The sequence below is a fragment of the Corella eumyota genome, chromosome 4 (genome assembly GCF_963082875.1).
Source record: "Corella eumyota chromosome 4, kaCorEumy4.1, whole genome shotgun sequence".
NCBI lineage: Eukaryota > Metazoa > Chordata > Ascidiacea > Phlebobranchia > Corellidae > Corella > Corella eumyota.
In genome coordinates this window covers 15,194,979-15,215,422 of record NC_137493.1, presented here as the reverse complement: position 1 = coordinate 15,215,422, position 20,444 = coordinate 15,194,979, and the positions used below count along the sequence as shown (strand labels likewise).

The window sequence follows — 20,444 nt, the reverse complement described above, 5'->3', positions numbered from 1 at the left end:
GGTTAACTGTGCCCACCTTTGTTGAAAACACATTTATATTCTAGATGTGCTTTCATAGTTTCGGTTATTAGAGATTATATTTGCCCGATAATTAAGCTGCTGATTAAGTGCTGGTTCAGCAGGAGTCCATACCGTTTACAGCGCCTTACTTCAAGGCGCTACGGCATGGGAGAAGTGGGGATTAAACCCACGATATCATGTAGTGTAGCAAGTGTTTTGGCAACTACACCTTGCTGCCGGTTCTAAATGTGTAAAAATATTGTATTTTTAATAGGTCCTAAACATTGTTCACCTAAAGTCGTTCTTCAGACACTGGGCTTCGTACTCTGCCAAACCTCCCATTGAAGTTGCCTTGGTTAAATCTGCCGGATTTCCCGATGGCATCCCGGTATTCTTTACAAAAGACAATTCAGTACGTGGTGAAGCTTGTAGTGGCGTGGTTCCATCAAAAAGTCGAATTGACGACGTTATTAAAGTGGGTAATTCCTTCTGCTGGCATTTAAGGGTCTCGTACGGCGTTGGATCTAACCCACAACTTGGGTTTATGCTTTTGCCTCGAGTTGATTTCAGCACAGATTTAAATAATGACGATGCTGTTTTAGGTAATTCTTTAGGTTTGAGTTTTTTTGGCGGTTGTTTTAGGAAAAGGAGATCTTGTTTTGTTGTGTAAGTTGAAGACGACGAAATGTCTTCATATTTTTTCGGAACGAAAGAACGACGTTTCGTAAATTTCTTTCTCGGTGAATTTTCCGACATTTTAAATCATCACGTGATGTTACAAAAAATATCCTTTAACTAATTATTAATTTCAATTCATAAAATTTATATTTTTTTACTATTTTTATGTCTATTATATTTATGACGTCATAGAAATCGAATATTTGTCAGCTGATTTTGTTTGAATCATGCATGAGTAAGTTTATGTAAACGTGTTTAATTTGGTTTATTTACTTTTTAATTTAAAAACAAAAACAAATTTAAAATTCCTGCTAAATATATAAGTTTTATTAGATAAATAAATAGTTAATTACTTGCAATTAATTTAGGTTTATTTTTTTAGAAGGATAGAGCCGTTACATTATAATATATTTACAAACAGACAAAATAGGTTAAAACAATTTAACTGTCTGATAGTCTGATGTTTAATCGGTCTGCCAGTAAAAATGCTTCCAAAATATAAGTTTAAAATGTTGTCAGACTTTTCAGTTTCTTAGCTGTCTGTTTGCATGTTATTTACATCATTAACCTACTGAGCTAACACTAAAAAGGACTATTAATATAACTGTTTTAGGTTTAGCAGTTTAGAAAGTTTTAAGTTGGGATAAATGTTGTAAAAATGACAAGTATTAATGAAATTGGAAATGGACATGACGCTTTGCAATCCTTTGCAGAAGGAGGTAATGTAATTAGTTTGTTGTTAGATTATTAGCACATTCTAAAGTCAATAGCACTATAAAAGCTATCACACTAACTTTGTCTTTTTGTACTTCAATAACTTATGTCAAAAAAAGTATATATGTTTTTTTTATGCATTTAAAAAAAATGCCTGTTTGTAAAAGTTGGTCATTGAATTAAAGCAATAAATATATTTTATAAAGATATTTTTAATGGTTTTGTCGACAAAAACCCAATTTAAAAAAATTTTCTGACAGAGAGGATAAACAATAAAAATATGTTATGTTTGCAGATGCATTATCAGAGTTTTTGGACGATGATTTTGATGTTCACGATTACACCGTTCAAGTAATCGAAAACTCAGCAATATCAGCAAGACTCCTTCAATTAATGGATGGAATCTCGTTGTTGGATAAAGAACTACATTCCCAGGTATGTGTTTGGCATTTTTTAAACTATTGTTGTTTTTATATTTGCAGTTTTTGTAGCAAAAACTATAGTTTCTCTAGTAAAAAGCTTTTATAAATAGTTTGGTCATGTAATAATTTTCGAATACTAAAAATGCCTTTTCAGTTATGGCTAAATGATTTTTGGTATTTGGTTTAGCATTAAATAAAACTGTTTATATTGCCCAACAAAGGGATACTACTGCTTGTAAGCAGTAGTAATCACACTTAGGACCTCTTGTAGTGGATCCACTTGTTCGGTTGTAATACTATACAACATCAACTTTTTATAATTGAAGAAATCAAATTCTTTATATTTAAAGATTTCTGCAAGACATGAAGACTTGTTAGCGCAAGCAACTGGGATCGAATCATTGGAAGGAGTTTTAACAATGATGCATACTAGAATTGAATCTCTACAATCTACAGTAGATAGGTATGTCTGTTAAAGTAAATATTGATTTAATATTTTGTTCACTTAAAAAATAGTCAACTAGTTTTATTTGTGGTGTATAATATATATATATATATATTTTTTTGTTTTTGTTTATATTTTCATCCTTAATGTTGGAAAGTCGAATGTGCAACTTAAACATACTCTGACTTAGTCTCAAGTTGCCAGTGGCACTTTGGTATATTATAGATTAAAATTGCCCGATAATTATGCTGCTGAAGTTAATACCGTTTATAACGTCTTACTCAAGGGCACTACAGCATGAGATCAATGGGAATTGAACCCACGATCTTATGTGTGTGTTTAATATTATGTATAGCCTATTTCTTTTTTATTTGTTTTGCTTTTGTAAAACTAAATTAATTTATTGTTTATATATTTAATTATTTTTTTTAACAGAATAAGAAGTAAAGTGGGCGAACCTTTTCAAAAAATTCAATCGAGGACAATCCAACTTGGCAGATTACAGGTAAACATATTGAAGTCTAAAGTATACTTAATAAATGTTGTTTATTAGTGTCGATCTTTTTATTATTCCTATGTCAATTTCATACCTAAAATAACCTGGGTGGTATTTTTAGGCCACTTGCGATCTTCTGCGTAGCATTATACGGATACAAAGATTGAGTGGACGACTTCGCGGGCAACTGCATGGTGGCGTAAGAGAGCTAACTAAAGCAGCGCAGACTTTAAACGAGTTGGGTAAGCCAAAAATATAAAATATTTTGTTAGTAAAGGATAGGTAAAATAAAATCATAAAAAATTAATTTTTGCATATAAATACTTTGTTGTATTTTAGTTCATTGAAAGGGTATATACATATTTTAACTTTTTTAATTTTTTTTTTGTATATATTTTTATCCTCGATGTGGGAAAGTCAAATGCGCGATTTGAATATAGAGTAGCATCAGTTACTCCGACCCAGTCTCGAGTTGCTTGTGGCAGTTTGGGATATTATAGAATATAATTGCCCGATAATTATACTGCTGATTTAGTGCCGGCTCAGCACTAGTTCATATCGTTTATAGCGCCTTACTCAAAGGCGCTACAGCATGAGATCAGTGGGGATTGAACCCACGACCTCATGTGTGGTGTAGCAAGTGTTCTTACCACTACACCACGCTGCCGGTTTATTGATTTTTCATGTCGTTTTTTGACCTTAACATAAGGTACAGTTATTTTTAAATATCCCAAAATTACTTCATCAAAATTCTACCGTATGTTCGGCTAATTAATCAGGAAATATTAGGTTTAAAAAATATGTTTCGCGGTATCCCATTCCAAAGCATTAATGCATTATTTATATAATATCATATATAACCTCATTAATTGGTAATTGGGATTTAAATATTTTGGCATAAACAAACATAATTCTGCGGAACATTAAACATCATTTGTCGAAGCTAATTGTTATTCCCTCTTATCTAGATTTGTACTAAAACCAAAACAGAAGGAAAGTCATAAATATTTTATTAATAATAAAAAAAAACTTAAAAAAAATACAAAAAATGATTAAATAATAATAATAATTATACGTAGAAATAATACGAAATCTTCGCTTAAAAATTAAATATAGCAGAAACACGAAATTTAAAATTTTTCAATTTAAAAAAAAAAAAACTTGATAAATAATTAATTTCGAATTTCATACGGTAATATTGCTTATCGATGATTGCTTCGTATTTTTTGGAGAGTTCGATTCCTTGGGTTTCTTGGGGGAATTCCCCCCTTTAGTTTTGCCCCAGGGCGAGGTCCAAATCGCGGATCTCCCGCGGTTGTTGAAATTATATTTTTGGTGGCCCCCGCAGCAGAGGAATTTTTTCTTCATTTCTTCGCGCAATTTTTCGCGCGAGAAACTGTAAACAAACGGGTTGATAATCGAGGATAAAGCGGCAAAAACCAGACTCCACAGAAACAAAATTTCCCACGTCGCTTCGCTGCCGTTCGACACAGCCACTTTGGAAACTTCGGTCGTGGTGTCACAATTTAAAAATCTTAAAACACATTCCGACAGAAAACAAATTGTCGAATCTGGCAGATTTTTTTGCACGAAAATTTTAACTACTGGCAGAATATGAAACGGTGTCCAGCCTAGCAAGAAGCTAAACAGAATCAGAATCGTCATTCTGCGTAGATGTCTTACTTTCTTTCGTTTTCTAGCTATTTTAGCTGCAACCATTCTTTTCAAAGCTAAAACCACTGTTATAGACAACGCTACGCTTGCAAAGTCAGTCTTAGTCCCTTGCGATTGATTGTCGTTGTTATCTACATTCTTAACTACCATTACAACACCATTATTGCCATTTTTACTGGTGTTTTCGTCGGTATGGTTGTTTGTGGTGGTTATTAACGTTTTTTCTTCTGTGGTTCGAGCGAAATTAGGTCGGTTCGGGTTGTGTTGAACTTGTTCTGTTAGGTTGGAACCGCAGCAAAATACTTTTTGGAACATATCGCTTTTTCTGCAATCGTCCTGAGTCGTTTTAACTCCTTGCATAAGATTTTTATCGTACCTGCAAATACAAACAAAAAATGGTTGAAAAGATATAAAAAATATAAATATGCTTTTTTAGAATCAAAGTTGCCTTAAAAAAATATAACAAAGTAAATTAGATTTAATTAGAATTATGTGCAATAAAAGTTCTTAAAAAAGGGTATGTATGCTTCAAGATAAACAAATAAAGGTTTTAAAAACTGCTTTTAATGTTAAAATCTGCTGTAAAATACTTGCATATGCTATATAGTTAAATTTCGAGTCGTATTATTTGTATTAGTAAATCTATAACATAAATTATGCATCTATTTGTTGGCAGGCAGCTGTTATGTACGTCAAAATCATGTTACAAATTTTTCGGATAAAATTTGAAAACCAAACGTAAAAAATTTTTTAACAAAAAATTTTATATGGAAATTTTTTTATATTAATTTAATTTTTTTCCCGATATTAAGTAAATAGGCTGACTTAATTTTCTTTAAGGCGCGTGGTCACGTGATTTTTAAATCAATAATCAATATTTATTATAGTATGTTATTGCCGATCGCCATTTAATAAATCATTTTGGTGTTTTTGTAGTAATAATAATAATTACTTTGTGTCGAAAAATGTGCTCTAAAATTTTTTAATTAATTTGTTTGATCTTGAGCAATCTATTTTGATATTTATACAAATAACGAGATAACTGTAAGAATTTGAATATTTTATAGCTAATAAGATTTCTATTTTACATTTAATAAAATAAATATTATTTTGACAACTTATGTATTATTTACATCTTCTAATGCCCTTTTATTTTTATATAATGTTTTATTTTAATATATATCATGGTTTTATAATAAGCAAATGTAGAAAAAATTGATTTTCTGCCGCTATCTTTTCAAACTTTTATGAGTAACAACGTACCTTGATTTAAATATCTATGCAAAATATTTTTTTAATTAATTTGAGTAATATAACCAACAGCGTGGTATAGTAGCCAGAAACACTCGCTTCACTACACGAGGTCGTGGGATCGATCCCCACAGCTCCCATGCTGTAACGCCCTTGAGTAAGACGCTATAAACGGTATAACTTCCTGCTGAGCCAGCACTTTTTATTAAAAGCAATTTTTAGATTTTATGAAAAATCAAACATTTAAATTAATTGTACCTGTAATTTCTTCGTTGAACTGTTCTGAGTATTCGTAGATAAACAGTCAGTGTGGTAATGGAGGTCATTAAAAATACAGTTGATTGTAAAGCAACTCGAATTGCTAACTCTGTTCCAGTTAAACTGCATTGGTTGTCTTGACAACTAGCCTCATCGCATTTTAAAGTGCAGTTCTCTTGTACATTTAGTTTTACATTTATATCGCTTGTGTTTTTGAAATTACTGTTGTTGTTGTTGTTAAACAAGGGTTGTGACGCGTTTGTTTTTGTGGTATTTGCCACGAAGGGGACAAAAAGCATGGTCAGTGACACCATCCATGCCATGCAAAGGGTCCGCGTCTGCCTGGATTCGTTGAAGAACCTCCTGGAAGGTCGGATGCTGATGTCAGCCCTGTCAAGTGCTATCAAGGCCGTGCCGATGGTGCTAGCAGTAGCGCTGAAAAGTATAAGCGACTGAAAGGCCATGCATGCTTCGTCTAACCAAGACCCGAACCTAGCTCGATACAGTTCGACTGCTAGGGTAAGGGGAATTCCCAGACCGCAGAAAAGAAGGTCAACCACCATCAGACTAACCTGAATACAAAAAAAACGATTAAATCACCTCGTGGCTTTTGTTTTCTTAATTCGGTTTGGGACATCGATTTTTCAGGCACCGTCGCGCGAGGCAATTATTTGAGTTTCGTAGGCTGACGTAGAATGACATGTTTTGGTTTAGGCCATGTCCTAATTTCATCCCAATTATACGTTTTGTTTTGCAAACTAGGACGTCAATTTTGCTGTCATCAATATTTTAACGTGGAATTGTTTTGATTTCGTTATTTTCGAATTTATTATTTTCTTAAAAACTCTTTTATTGTTAAATAAGGCGCCATGCTAAAAGAATTATAATGCCCGCTTAAAAATTTTCAAAAAAATAAAAACAATTTTTTTCCTTACCGTGAACTTATCTCCGGCATTTTTCAGTCTTCCAGGTTTTCGATAATACAATGATATAGCCGCCACGTTAAAGCTTACAGCTAGCACAACTTCTATTACCAGTATTACTATTGGGGCTATTAACCCATTTTCAAAATTCTGAGATATTTCTAATTTTACGTCGTTGCATGTCGACGATTCGGCGTAAAAAATTGACCGGTTTTCGAATTGCCCTAACTTTATCATAATCTATTTTCTCGAGTTAATATACAGTAGCCACCATTCTGTAAAATAAACAATAAAATTTAGTATACCTACATTTTTTTACGATGTCTTGCGTAATTTATACGAGTTCAGCAAAATTTTAGGCTTTATAAAACATAATAGTAAGTCCCTCTCTGAGCAGTCCATTTCTTATTTACTTTACTTTCAATTTTCGAGATGAAAATAAAGTCAATATTTGTACTAATTTTCTACTAGCGTTCCTTTTAAGATAATGTGAATATTTCTTTATTTTTTCAACGACCACTTGAAATAATAAATGTGTTTTAAATTAGCGAAACTCTAGTTTTTTCTGACCCATCGGCTTTGCCTATCAAACCTAATGGCACAACATACACTCTTTAGTTCTACAGCTCGAATACATTTTGGTTTGTAATCTACTACCTTTTTTCCTGCTTCCCATTAGCGGTATTACTTCCTCGCGTTAAATTATTGATCCAAACAAATCTAGTTTGAGCTGATCGGGTCATTAATTTACAGCAAGCATAATAGCTATGTACTGTTATAAACTTTGGCACAGTACGCTATATATACGCTTTATGTAACCCGACATTGTTTTTCTATGCTCCTATATTACTATACTGTTTCGTGTAATATAAACTAAATGTAGGCAAATTTATAAATAAATATAAGCTACTAGTATGGACCTACGCTTGCTTAAAATTATTTTTACCTGCTAACGTTTCGCGTATTGTTTTATACACAGAATTCAGACTATTTTTAATTGGTTAGGTTGCGCGTACTAACTTGTATTTCATATAATTTTATCTCTATTGTATTTTTTCCTTGTTGTCTATCCTGGATAGGCCTCCATTGCCTTAACATAGAGTAACATTAGTTATCCCAACTCATTATTAAGTTGACTTTGGCAGTTTGGGATATTAAAGATTATAAATGTCCGGTAATTATACTGCTGATTAAGTGCTGGCTCAGCAAAAGTTTATACTGTTTATAGCACCTTACTTTAGGGTGCTACGGAATGAGAGCAGCGGGGTTCAAACCCAGGACCTCGTGTAGTAAACCCAAGTGTGCTAGCCACAACGAAATAAACATTTTACTGTATATTCAACTGTTTTTTGCGGCCAAATTTTGCGGGTTTTATTTTTGTGACTAATTAGATATCCATGACCAAATGACAAATCGATTTTCAACTGGATTGTGATTTTCTTTGTTAAGTAATATAGAAGAAACCTGTAAACCTAATGTGCTAGTACTCTAATTACTTTAGTAACATTATCCCGACTTATTAAGGGCTCTAATCTTCACTTTGTTGGTTATATACTCAAATAGTTTAGCCTAAAACAGACTAAATTTGATGACTTTCTCATGGCTATGTTTATTCGAAATTTTACACTATTTTTGAATGTCTTTTTTCCACTACAACAACTATTGTTTAGGTTATAAGGACAAACTGATTTTTAACTAACGTATTTATCGATTTTTATATATCAAAAATATTATTTTAAAATTTTTTTCAGACTATCTGACGCACGGGGTTGATTTAAGCGGGATCGAAGTAATCGAAAACGACCGCAAATTTCTTCAAATTTCCCGCGAAGAAGTCAGCGATCAGGCCGGGCGACTACTTCACGAAGGCCTGCGTTCCGTGGTAAGTAAAACTTTCTTGTTTCTTCGACTACTACTGCATGAAATTTGCTTCTGAATAGAGTCCTAACCATAGCGTTTATGTACCACATAGGGCTTTGTTTTATATTAAGTCTATAACACCGTTCACTTTCACATTCTTGTTAAGTTATTAATTTTTTCTCTTTTATTAATACACTTTTTAATCCGCTTCAACGTCCTGGTCTTAAATCTTAATCCCAATATTGTATTTGTCTTGGCGAAGGTGTTAATATATTCACTGGTGGCATGTGTAAACATTTTGTAAGCCGACCAACAGACTACAGCGAAAGGTTAATAATAAAAAACGGTACATGTAACTTAAGAACGGGGCCGGCGATATAATGTTTTTTTAAATGTAAAGTCGACATCCTTACATTGTGTACAAATAAAAGTGCTTATAATATACCTAATAATTTTTCATAAAGTACAATTACATTTTTTTAGTTTAGTTTGTAAATACCGGCAGCGTGGTGTAGTGGTCAGAACACTTGCTACACCACACTTAAGGTCTTGGGTTCAATCCCCACTGACCTCATGCTGTAGCGTCCTTAAGGATGCAAACATACACAAAAAAATATAAAAAAATAGGAATATACCAGTAAAAAACTTTTCTATAATGCCCTTTTATAAAACCAAGTTTATTTTTTAAAGTAAGCATAAAGGACTCTGTTGGGCTATCTGTAAACGCCATATTTATAAGTGTATAGCATGTCACCAGCGCGGTTTGAACCCAAAACCTTTCGGTCCGTAACCCCGTACTTCTTTATTAGGCCTATAACATAAATTTATTTATTATTCTTTTTAACATAGAATCAAGCACAAACGGCTACGGCTTTGCAAGTGTTTTTTAATCTCAACACCCTAAAACATCAACTTGAGAAAACCACCGATGAAATGATATTAACAGCCAATCAAAATATAAACTATGCCCTAGACCATCAGAATATTAACCAAGAAATAAGCCATACTAACAAAGGTAAAAAAAAATTTTTGTTTTTTTATTAATTTTCCAATTTTTTCTTAATTTTTCGAATTATTTATTTTATTACGTTTTTATATTTTGTTTATTGTGGATTTTTTTTACTTTTATATGTAGTCACGTAGTCAATTCCTAGTAAGCGTGGGCGAAATCAAAACCGGGTCAAATTATTAAAAAAATATCTATTTTTGCCCAAAATCACGATCTTATATATATAAAGCTATGACAATGCGAGTCAATATTAGCAGAAGATTAACTCAATTTTAATTAACTCAAATAAAGTAAAGGCTCACAGCTTTTGTTGGGTAAAAATCTTGGTCTTTTGTAAAAATCATGTTGAACAAATATAGTCCTACGCTGTATATTGATATATTAACCCAAAGGTTTATTGTAAGAACCCAATGATGTCACATCAGGACTTAAGATATCGCCTTTTTTTAGAGAGATTAATAATTTATAGATGCGGATTAAAATTTTGTTTAATTACGCGTTGGATTTGGACAAACGTGTTTTCTGTGAAATTGATTTATTTGCCCACTTTTTAGTTTTAAAAAAAATGTTTTTCTTAATTTGATTTATTTATATATTTATATAACATTTATTAATTTTTAATTTTTTTTTTCGTAAAATGTATTTTTTTAATTTTGGGCAACATTTATTAAAAATATATATAATTAAGTAACTAAAAAAAAGAACAATGAGCTATAATGTAATAAAATTATTACTTGTAATATATATATGCTTAAAATAATCAAAAAAATATAAAATTTAAATTTTTTCCAATTTTTTTTTATTTAAATTTTTTCGATAAAAATTTTAACTTTAATTAGGGCCAGGTTCAGCAGCAGGAATGCACACAAATACTGCCTTGTTTAGGGTCAATCTTTGGAACAATTTTGAACATGTGATTCATCAAATAAGCTCTATATCTGTACAAGTAATTACCCCCATTTAAAATATACATTTTTCTGTAAAAATAAATAATATATGTATAGATTTTAAATGATTAATATTTATTTTATTTTTAAATTAAATACATGTTCTGTTGTTTAAAATACACTTTACATTATCTAAAATTTTAACGCATTAAAAATTTATGCATTACATTAATATAAGGTAATTATAAAAGAGTAGCAAATGTCGGGAATTTTAAAATTATTTTGATTTTAAGATGATTCATCTGCAGAAAGTTTTAATTAAGAAAAGAGATCCAATAACTCATGTGGGGTTTATTGAAGAATTAGGCAAGGTAATATATTTTAATTTAAAAGAAATAATAATTCTTTTCTTCTAAATTTTTTTAAAAATAATTTCTTTTCTTCTAAATCAGTAAATTAAAATCTGATATTTTTTAAGTTTATATTTTTTTATAGTATTTTTTTTTTGGTAAATGTTTTATAAAAAATTTGGAAATTGTTTTACGTTCAAATCATATTTAATATTTATGATTTAAATAATTATTTTTTAATAAAATAAGTAAACCTTTCTTTTAAATTGTCAATTTTATTTTATATTTCTATAGCACGGAGGTAGTTGCGATTACGTTGCAAAATTTTGGAGTTCAGTTACTAAACATTTATATTCTCAACTTGATAAAAGTGCACAAGGTAATTTAAAGCGTTAAAATAAAAAGGGATTTCATCTAAAAATTTAAAAGTTTTTACCTAAAAATTAAAAAAAAAATTACATTTATTTATCCTTGATGTGGTAAAATCGACTTCATGACCTAAACATAGAGTAACATCAGTTACCCCGACCCAGTCTTAAGTTGCCTTTTATAGTTTGAAATATTATAGATTATAATTGCTCAATATTTAAACTGCTGATCAAGTATTGGCTTAGCAGAAGTTTATACTGTTTATAGAGCCTTACTCAAGGGCGCTAGATCATGAAAACAGTGGGGATTGAACCCAGGACCTTATGTAGTAAAGCCAAGTGTTTTGACCACTACACTACGCTGCAGACAACCTTTAAGATATATCGGTAAAAACAACTTAAGACTAGGACAAAGGAATATTTATTTTTAATATCCTTTAAAAAAATTACGATTTTTTTTGCAGAATCGAATCTAATGCGCCAAGCATTCGAAGGGGAATACCCCAAACTGGTCCAACTGTACAGCGATCTGTGGGAGAGGGTGGGCGAAAACCAAAATCTCTTGCAGGTAAGTTTTGCGGTCGATCGAAAACTACAGACTACTGCATGTCGATAAATATCGATTTTTTCAGATTTTAATCGACCTGTTTACAATGTGTTTTAGGGAGATACCCAAAACAAAGACTTGGAATCGGAAAATAATTTCGAAAGGTAAATGTGTTTAATATAATAATACACTAAATTTAGGCTGTTAAGCTGTAAGAATTGACTTATTTTTAATAGTTTTTTTTGTTTATCTTTTTGTACTTTTATACACGTCATTTATCTTGCTTGTAGTGACGCAGAACGTAGTCTAAAGACGTCGTTAAAGTTGTTCGAGCGAAGTTATCTTCAAAGATCGTTGTCGAGATTATTCGATCCGATCAATTTAATGTTCCCCGCTGGTGGGCGCACTCCCCCGACCCAGGACGAAATCGAAAACGTAGTTAAAACTATATCAAGGTATTAAAATCATTTTTTTTTACTTACTACCCTTTTAATGCTTTAAAAATCACCACCTAAGGTCCTGAGTTGGATTCCCACTGCTTACATGTTGTAGCATACTGAATTAGAGCGCTATTACTTGTTTTTTTTATGATTTTTGATAAATTGGTTACATTTTAACATTTCGTTGATTAAAAACTTTATTTTTACAAATAAATCTCATGGGACAAAATACAAAGTTTATTAATCTTTTAACTTTTTTGTTATCGATTTTAGCGTTATAAATATATTGATTTTATAGTAATTAATAAATACAATTAATTATTATTAAAACTTTACTTTTTTCAGTGTTTATGTAAAGTAACTTTTTCAAAAAAAATTTTAATGTAGTTTTCAAATGAAATTATTTAAAAAATTTTAAACAATTTTTTTTATTTATTTTTTTTTTAAATTGACGTCGTGACTTTTTCGTTATAGCGAGTTGGGTGTAGGAATAGTAGACGACCATCTTGCGATTCAAGTTGGAAAAAATGTCGCGAAAACAATTCAACTATTCGAAGTTAAATCAGAACAACTGGTGAAAAAATTTTTAAATTTTTTATAAATAATTTTGAAATTTTAACTTGAAAAAAAAAATAAATAAAATAAAAAAAAATGTTAGTTAACTTAAAACTAGTTAACGCGTTAGAATGTTGGGTTATTATATTTTGATTGGGTAAGAGGTTGGGATGTTTTAGAAGTTATCCGTAAATGCTAAGCTTAAGGGCGATTATGGGACATTAGTGCGGCTCGAACCCGAAACCTTTCGGCTCGTATTTCTAAGGTATGACTAGTATACCACACTGCCAGTCAATTATTAACCCCTTTTTTAGTTTTTTTTTATAATACTTTAAAGTATTAGAGCTGTTGTAATTTTTTTAAATTTTTGACTTGAGTCAAAGTGTGTGGTGTTGGTGTGGCTCGAACCCGAAACCTTTCGGCTCGTAGTCCGCCGCCAAGACCGCTTAACCACACAACCGGACAATATTTTTTTTTAGATTTTTTTTCATTTTTTTAGATTTCAACTCAAGGCGAAGCAAGCCAAGTAATAGCGCCACCTACCCCCGCTCAACTACGAAATATCTCTACAGTTAACTCCTTACATATTCTACAAACTTCTGTGCTAAAGGTAAAACATTAAAAGTTAAAAGTTTTTTATAAAAATACTCAATAAATAAAACAAATACCTAATAAATAAAACAAATGTAAATTATATGCTTACCAATTTTTGGATTAAAATATAATGTAAGTAATATTTTAATTATATTACCAGAAATACGCTTATCTGTTACACATAAATAATTTAATTATTTTCCAAATTTTTTACGTGTAATTTTATACCTATCCTTTATTGCCAAAAATTTTTGACCTATTACGTACGTCGACTAGATAATCCCTTTGTTGTGACGTCATAATATTAAATAAATGATGTATAGCCGTTTAGTATCGGATTTTCGCTTCCGAAAGTTATTTTAAAAGTCTAGAGTTTTGTTTAAATCGATATAGTTTAATGTTAATGAAGAATTTAACTTTTTGGAGAGTTTTTAATGGATCGGTTATGTAGATTATGCTATAGTTGTTTTTTTTAATTGGAAAGGTCGACTTCGCGACCTAAACATAGAGTAACATCAGTTACTCTGACCCAGTCTCGAGTTGCCTTTGGCAGTTTGGGATATTATAGATTATAATTGCCCAATAATTAAGCTGCTGATTAAGTATCGGTTTAGTAGAAGTTTATGCCGTTTATAGCGCCCTACTCAAGTGCGCTACAGCATGGGAGCAGTGGGGACCGAACCGAGGACCTAATGTAGTGAAGCCAAGTATTTTGACCACTACACCATGCTTGCGTTTTTTTAATTTTTGCCTGAATATTATAAAATGAATTTAATTTAATTCCCCATTTCACGCAAAAAAATTAAAAAAAATTAAATAGTTTATGCTTTAAAAGTTTAACTTATGACTAATAAAACTTTAATTTCAAAAAAAAAGATTTTAGACGAGCACGAAAATCTACCACCAGAGGCGCTCGAGTTGGTCCGAGGATCAGCTGATAACTTGTCACGGTTGATTGCGTCAGCCACTGAACCGTTACTCAGTGCTGTTCAAGATTCGGTTGAGTCAATTATTCTAACTATCCACAACGAAGACTTCGCAAGGTAGTTTTTTTTTATGTTGTTTTGAATGTGAATATTTTATTTAACATTGTGTTTTAATCTTATGGGTTGTGGGTTCAATGCCCACTGCTTCCACGTTATACTGTTACAGAATAAGGGGTCCCGGCAGCGTTGTGTAGTAGTTAAAACGCTTGGCTTTACTACATGATGTCCTTGGTTCGATTTCACCTGCTCTCATGCTGTAGCACTTTTAAGTAAGGCGCTATAAACGGTATAAACTCCTGCTGAGCCAACACTTAATCAGCAGCATATATTTATCGGGCAATTATATTCTATATTATCCCAAACTGCTCAAAGCAACTTAAGGCTGAGTCAGGGTGCCTGAAGTCGACCTACCCATATTGAAAATAAATAAACGTAAAAAAAAGGATTTTATTTATTTTAGAGATGGTGACGTCAGCGGGGAAAGTACCTTGTGTTCGTTGTACATGAAAGAATTATGCGATTTTCTTGCAAGAGTTGTCAAAGATCACTTCACAAAATTTGCTTGCAGGAAGTTTATAAGATCAAGGTAAAATTTTTATTTTTATATGAGTTTTTATAAAACTTTATTTTGACAAATTTTTGTATTTTTTCGGCAGTTTACTGGCCTTAGCTCACCGAGCTATTCAAATGTTTGTAAGGCATGCTAGTTTAGTTCGACCTATGGGTGAAGAAGGAAAGATGAGACTTGCTACTGATTTTGCTCAGGTAAAGTAACAAAGGCAGCGTGGTGTAGTGGTAAGAACACTTGCTACACCACACATGAAGTTGTGGGTTTAATCCCCACTCCTCTCATGCTGTAGTGCCCTTAAGTAAGGCACTATAAACGGTATGAACTCCTGCTGAGCCAGCACTTAATCAGCAGTATAATTATCGGGCAATTATAATCTATAATATCCCAAACTGCCACAGGCAACTCGAGACTGGGTCGGAGTAACTGATGTTACTCTAAGTTTAAGTCGCGCATTCGACTTTCCCACATCGAGGATAAAGATATATACAAAAAAAAGCAAATTTTTACCAAATTCTGCTTTAAGTTCCTGGTTCCTGCTTTTCCAAAGACAAAATTTGATTTTTTAGATGGAAATGGCGGTCTCTCCATTATCTCAACGTATAACCGACCTTGGCCATTCCTATCGTTTATTAAGAGCCTTCAGGCCTTTGTTATTTCAAACCAATGAGGCCATTAGTACATCGTCATCAATCGGTGATGTCATACCTTACAGCACAGCCCTTCATTATTTATTCTCGCGCGCACCTTCTAACGTTCGATCACCACATCAGGTAATTTTTAAAGGTCCTAATTTTTTTTTAACTTTTAAAGGACCTAACTTTTTTTCTATTTTACCTAAAAGAAACCATTAACGCTCTTGTTAAGTATTGTTTTAGTAGTTAAACTTACTGATAAGTTAGCACTTGCTTCTCTAACTATAACAGTAACTAGTAACTCCTACCCTTTCACCCAGTAGGCTACTATTTTAACACATTGAAATCTTACCGTTTTAATATTGCAAACAGTAATTTTTTGCTATATTTACTTCTATTTTCTGCCCTAAGGTAATGGAATGGTCAGTAGGAAGGTACAGTAAATGGTTAGACGAACACCCATCTGAAAAAGAAAGGCTAAACATGATAAGAGGCACAATCGAAAATTATGTAAATAGGGTTAGATCAAGCAACGATACTTCATTCGCCGATGTTTATCCAAAAATGGTTGCTTTGTTACAACGCGGCATGGAAAAGGTCGCTTAAGACTGATTTTTTTTTATTAAAGAAGCAATTTGTACGTTGTATTAGACGCTTTATTTATGGGGTATCAGAACGTATATACCACATGGATATTATTGTTATCGTGCTGTCCCGATTCGCGTTAACTAATAAAATACAATATAACTATATGTATCAGGTTTAAAAGTATATAGTTTTATTGGTTTAAAATAAATAGGTTAGAGGTGTTTTATTAAGAATAAATCTACCTTAAAAGTTTTTGATGACGTAACTAATTGTTTTGATTTTCGTTTATCCTCAAAGAAGAGGTGACGAAAAGTCAAAATTGTCAAAGTTTTCACTTTTATGACCTAAAAATACAAATTACTTACAAGCTTACTTTGTAACTGTGTAAAATATCAAGTAATTAGTTAATTTGTTTATTAGTTTGATTAAAAATTCAATTACTAAAGTCTAGGCAGCCAGGCTTTTATAATATACTTAGTTTTATTTTGTAGAAATCTTAATTTATTTTTACAATTAAAATGCCATTCTTTTTAACAGTCTGACAGTGTTTACGTATTATTTTGAAGTTATTTAAATATTACGTTATAAAGGATAACATTTTTATATAGACTTGATTTTAAGTTTGTTAGCTATGAATTATGCTTGTTCGAAAAATATTTCCCAAATCAAAACTTTAAATTTAAAAATATGCTCACAACAAATAAATAAACTTCAAACCAATAATATACAAACTGCAGCAACACCATTGACAAGACTACAGATCAAGAAGTACTGTGATATTTTAGGTATACCCGTAAATTCAACCCCCCTTAAAATTAAAGATGCTTTTTACGACAGAAGTTTTTCAGTTCATCCGGATCAAAATCCGGATAAAAACTCCGAAAGACTTTTTACAGAATTACACCAAGCTTATAAGGCTTTGATGCTACATAAAAAACATTTTAGCGAAGATGAAATAAAAACTGTAAAATGGGATAAGGCAGATAGAAAGCATGTAAGACCTTGGTTTCATTCTGCTCCCAAAACTCGAAAAAACTCCCCCCCGCATGACAATGTACAGGCTGCCACCCCAGCTCAACAAAGTGCTAATATTCGGTTGTTTCAACACGCCGAGAAAAATTACACTTACTCGTCGGCTTGGTGCGAAAAGTATTATAAAGATTTGATGAAAAAACAGTTTTTAGAGAATCAACGAAAAAGGGAAAAATTAGAGTCTCAAAATGAGTGTGTTGTTATGTAAAGACTGATTTTAAAATTAAATTTAGTTTAATCATTGATTTAAACAGTATTAGCTCTTGTTAGGTTCTATAGATTTTCTTACTTTTATTGTTTTATTGTATGGTGATAGTGAATTTGTTTTTAATATTGCATTTTATGCCAAAACTTTTTAGATTAACTTTTATTTAAATAAAATTATCTATATTTTACTGTGATGTAAAAAATTAATAGTTTTCTTATTTCTAAATTTTTTTAGACACATCTTGTTTTTCTCTTAGGACTACATATAACTCTGATATTAACAAGCATCTTAAAATCAGAAATCTCATAGTAAAGACTTCAAGGTATTTGAATTATTCTGTTCTTAATAAAAAAGGAAATAGCTTAGTTATTTTATTAGCCTAAATGAGTCAAAACACTTTTTACTATTGGAATTTTAGACGTCAGTCATATATTTGCAACTTTAAAGTTATAAGGCCTATTAATTAAAAATATATATATATTTATCGTACACAAAGCTCCGTTATTTGTATATGTCTGGCAAGTAAAGCTTGAGTAATGTAAGATAATGATATTTATTTCTTTTACAACATTAAATAAGTACAAGAAAGGTTTTACCATGATGACCACAACAATGGCGTTATCATAGCAGTAATAACAAAAATATTTTTCACTTTTTTACATCAACTTTTCAGGAATAACTGATACCATTAAGTTAAAGCGGCTAAATTAAAACAAATTTAATGTACAGGGAACAGTAAGAATACATTGCATTGCTGGTAACTAGAACTCCTTTCATAAAGAAAATATAGGAACAGGTTTAATTTAAAACAAGTTTTATTTCCAGTTATAAGAAGGATATTGTTGCCCTGATGGCTGTTGAGAAAATGCATTACTGGGGTACTTTGGGGCAGTCTGTGGGGCCCCATACCCACGTGGGTAGGGGTTTGGTTCCCTAAGACAAAAAATATAAATTTTAATCTATTATACACATTCAATTTAAAAAAAAAAAAAAACTTTTAAAAAAATCAAAAAAATACCTTGAAGGTATGGCTGGGGCACTATTTGTATTTTCACGTTGTAGTTGAAGTAGTAATTCCCTCATTTTCTCCGATTTAATGCGGCGCATGTGAGCCAGGGTTCGTTTCTCTTTAAACGAGGTTAAAAACTCACCGATAGGTAAATCTCCATTAAACAGTTTTTCTGCTAATTCCTTTAACAGATAGAAAATGATAAATATTTTAAAACCAAAATTCAACTTATGCTTTGTAAAAAAGGGTGATTTTTATTATAGGGTAACTTTTATTAGCCTGTCCTTTCTTAAATTAACTTTGATAGTTTGTGCTATTTTTTTAAATTAAATTATTTTTTTTTTACTTCTGATTCTTCTTCAGTCTGTGCACATGTAGTTTGGAGAACTGCCAAAGTTGTTTCAAGGTTTACATCTTTTCGAATCGATTCTACAAAAAAAAATTTAGAGCCTTCTTTACTTAAGAATTGCAATTACATAATAAACTTCGTTTTATTAACTTTGAGGGCTCAATAATAGTTTTTATGGACGTTATTTAACCATGTGTTCAATTTTAATAGTATATCTGGAAAGAGTTTTGGTACCTAAGTGACACCCAAATGAGATTGTATCACAATAAAAAAACTACCTAGTTTGGCTTGATTTGTTTCAAACGATTCGCGTAAATCGTTAATCTGAACATATTTTGTTGCCAATGTTTCACGAAGATTGTTTAATCTCGGTTCTTTACTTAAATTATGGTCAGCAATACTCCTGTTTTCCGCCTGAATTAATTCTTTATCTAGTTTTATTTTCTTGATCTGTAAATAGAATTTAAAGAAGGGTTAAATGTTATTTAAGTGTAATTGTGTGGCATGATGCAGTAAATGGAACTTTTAGTTTTACAAAATGAGGCACTGGGTTTGATCCCCACTGCTTCCATGCTATAGTGCCTTTTTTTAAGTAAGGTAATAGAATTACTTTAGCTAAACCGTTGCTACAAATGGTAGGTTAAATAACGCAACTCGGAAATGGGTTGTAAAGCAAATGCTACCCTAAGTTTTTGCTGAAATACTGGCTTTCCCACATTGAGGATAAACGAAAATAAAAAAATTTACACATTTGTTACTTATACCATGAAAAGACAACGCAATAATTATACAATTAAAAAAAATTTAACAGCAATTTTGGACCAGTAAATTATATATTAATATTTAATTAAAGTCAAAATTAAATACCTTATCGTAATCGCAAACAATTTCGTTTATTCGATCTTCATTTTCCATCAATTCCTGCAATTCTTCTGTTGTTAAACCTTCCAAAATGTTGGTAAAATCGTCATTAGCATTTTGATTATTAGACTGTCCGTACTGGTAATTCCATTGCGACATTTTTACAGAATTTTAAGTAACAAATTTGCCTAAAACGGGTTGTTTCTCGACTAAATATGACGTAACCTTGTTGTGCCTATGATGTCATCAGTTTAAAAACAGCGGTTGTAACTGGATAAAGAGTGAAAGGCGGAACTTTATACTGTTCGCTATTTTTGGAAGCCCAAAAAATAATAAAAACATGAAATATTAAAAAAATATGACAAAAAAATTTAAAGAATTTTTTTGCTTAATTTTAATAGGGTTTTTATCTGTATATTGTATTTGTTAACTAATATTACAGCCATTAATTTTGGTTATTTCCCAACTGCGACAACGCGTTTACGTATAAACGTGTAAATTAAGTGTGGTGGTTTTAAAAAATGACATATCAAGAATATTCACGGATTTCAAGGGTTTTTCTAGGTTTATAATCTTATAAAACACCAAGATTTGTTACGACGCTGGCTAAAGGTAAGATTTGTTACGACGCTGGCTAAAGCCTATTTGTTTTTTTGTTAGATTTTATTTACCCTAATCTATATAAAAGTAACAAAACTTAATTAAATATAAAGTGATTTTTCTTTTAAGAATAAAAT

At 31.3% G+C, this 20,444-nt stretch overlaps 4 protein-coding genes across 4 annotated transcripts; 2 read left to right on the top strand and 2 right to left on the bottom strand.

Moving 5' to 3' along the window:
- Positions 1–1,289: 1,289 nt before the first annotated feature.
- On the top strand, positions 1,290–16,410 carry LOC145751555 (conserved oligomeric Golgi complex subunit 5-like). Its single transcript, XM_082567732.1, has 20 exons — positions 1,290–1,397; positions 1,688–1,827; positions 2,165–2,277; positions 2,695–2,764; positions 2,877–2,997; positions 8,613–8,743; positions 9,571–9,736; positions 10,570–10,676; positions 10,911–10,988; positions 11,262–11,346; positions 11,800–11,903; positions 12,000–12,046; positions 12,173–12,337; positions 12,797–12,896; positions 13,377–13,487; positions 14,348–14,514; positions 14,918–15,043; positions 15,114–15,222; positions 15,595–15,798; positions 16,072–16,410. The coding sequence occupies exons 1-20, from the start codon at positions 1,337–1,339 to the stop codon at positions 16,264–16,266; spliced, it is 2,400 nt and encodes a 799-aa protein (XP_082423858.1). The 5' UTR covers positions 1,290–1,336; the 3' UTR covers positions 16,267–16,410.
- LOC145749547 (G-protein coupled receptor 22-like) lies at positions 3,941–7,098 on the bottom strand. Its single transcript, XM_082565341.1, has 3 exons — positions 6,874–7,098; positions 5,939–6,510; positions 3,941–4,805 (listed from the first exon to the last, which is right to left on the bottom strand). Exons 1-3 carry the CDS (start codon positions 7,096–7,098, stop codon positions 3,941–3,943), a joined length of 1,662 nt encoding a protein of 553 aa, XP_082421467.1.
- A 304-nt stretch (positions 16,411–16,714) lies between the features above and the next one.
- Positions 16,715–17,761, top strand: LOC145751034 (uncharacterized). The gene has a single exon (XM_082567105.1). The coding sequence runs from the start codon at positions 16,880–16,882 to the stop codon at positions 17,486–17,488; it is 609 nt and encodes a 202-aa protein (XP_082423231.1). The 5' UTR covers positions 16,715–16,879; the 3' UTR covers positions 17,489–17,761.
- A 271-nt stretch (positions 17,762–18,032) lies between these two features.
- Positions 18,033–19,945, bottom strand: LOC145750559 (vacuolar protein sorting-associated protein 37B-like). Its single transcript, XM_082566625.1, has 5 exons — positions 19,714–19,945; positions 19,125–19,296; positions 18,844–18,926; positions 18,507–18,679; positions 18,033–18,421 (listed from the first exon to the last, which is right to left on the bottom strand). The coding sequence occupies exons 1-5, from the start codon at positions 19,864–19,866 to the stop codon at positions 18,304–18,306; spliced, it is 699 nt and encodes a 232-aa protein (XP_082422751.1). The 5' UTR covers positions 19,867–19,945; the 3' UTR covers positions 18,033–18,303.
- Between the last annotated feature and the right edge of the window lie 499 nt (positions 19,946–20,444).

Bases quoted from the DNA above. Each gene is read 5' to 3' on its own strand.
- LOC145749547 (XM_082565341.1), bottom strand. From the start codon at position 7,098: ATGATAAAGTTAGGGCAATTCGAAAACCGGTCAATTTTTTACGCCGAA. The intron at 6,511-6,873 runs GTAAGGAAAAAA...TTTTGTATTCAG, and splicing joins ATGCCGGAGATAAGTTCACG to GTTAGTCTGATGGTGGTTGA. The intron at 4,806-5,938 runs GTACAATTAATT...TTGTATTTGCAG, and splicing joins GTTCAACGAAGAAATTACAG to GTACGATAAAAATCTTATGC.
- LOC145751555 (XM_082567732.1), top strand. From the start codon at position 1,337: ATGACAAGTATTAATGAAATTGGAAATGGACATGACGCTTTGCAATCC. The intron at 12,897-13,376 runs GTGAAAAAATTT...TCATTTTTTTAG, and splicing joins AAGTTAAATCAGAACAACTG to ATTTCAACTCAAGGCGAAGC. The intron at 15,799-16,071 runs GTAATTTTTAAA...TTCTGCCCTAAG, and splicing joins ACGTTCGATCACCACATCAG to GTAATGGAATGGTCAGTAGG.
- LOC145751034 (XM_082567105.1), top strand. From the start codon at position 16,880: ATGAATTATGCTTGTTCGAAAAATATTTCCCAAATCAAAACTTTAAAT.
- LOC145750559 (XM_082566625.1), bottom strand. From the start codon at position 19,866: ATGTCGCAATGGAATTACCAGTACGGACAGTCTAATAATCAAAATGCT. The intron at 18,927-19,124 runs GTAGTTTTTTTA...TTTTTTTTGTAG, and splicing joins AACAAATCAAGCCAAACTAG to AATCGATTCGAAAAGATGTA. The intron at 18,680-18,843 runs GTAAAAAAAAAA...TATCTGTTAAAG, and splicing joins AGACTGAAGAAGAATCAGAA to GAATTAGCAGAAAAACTGTT.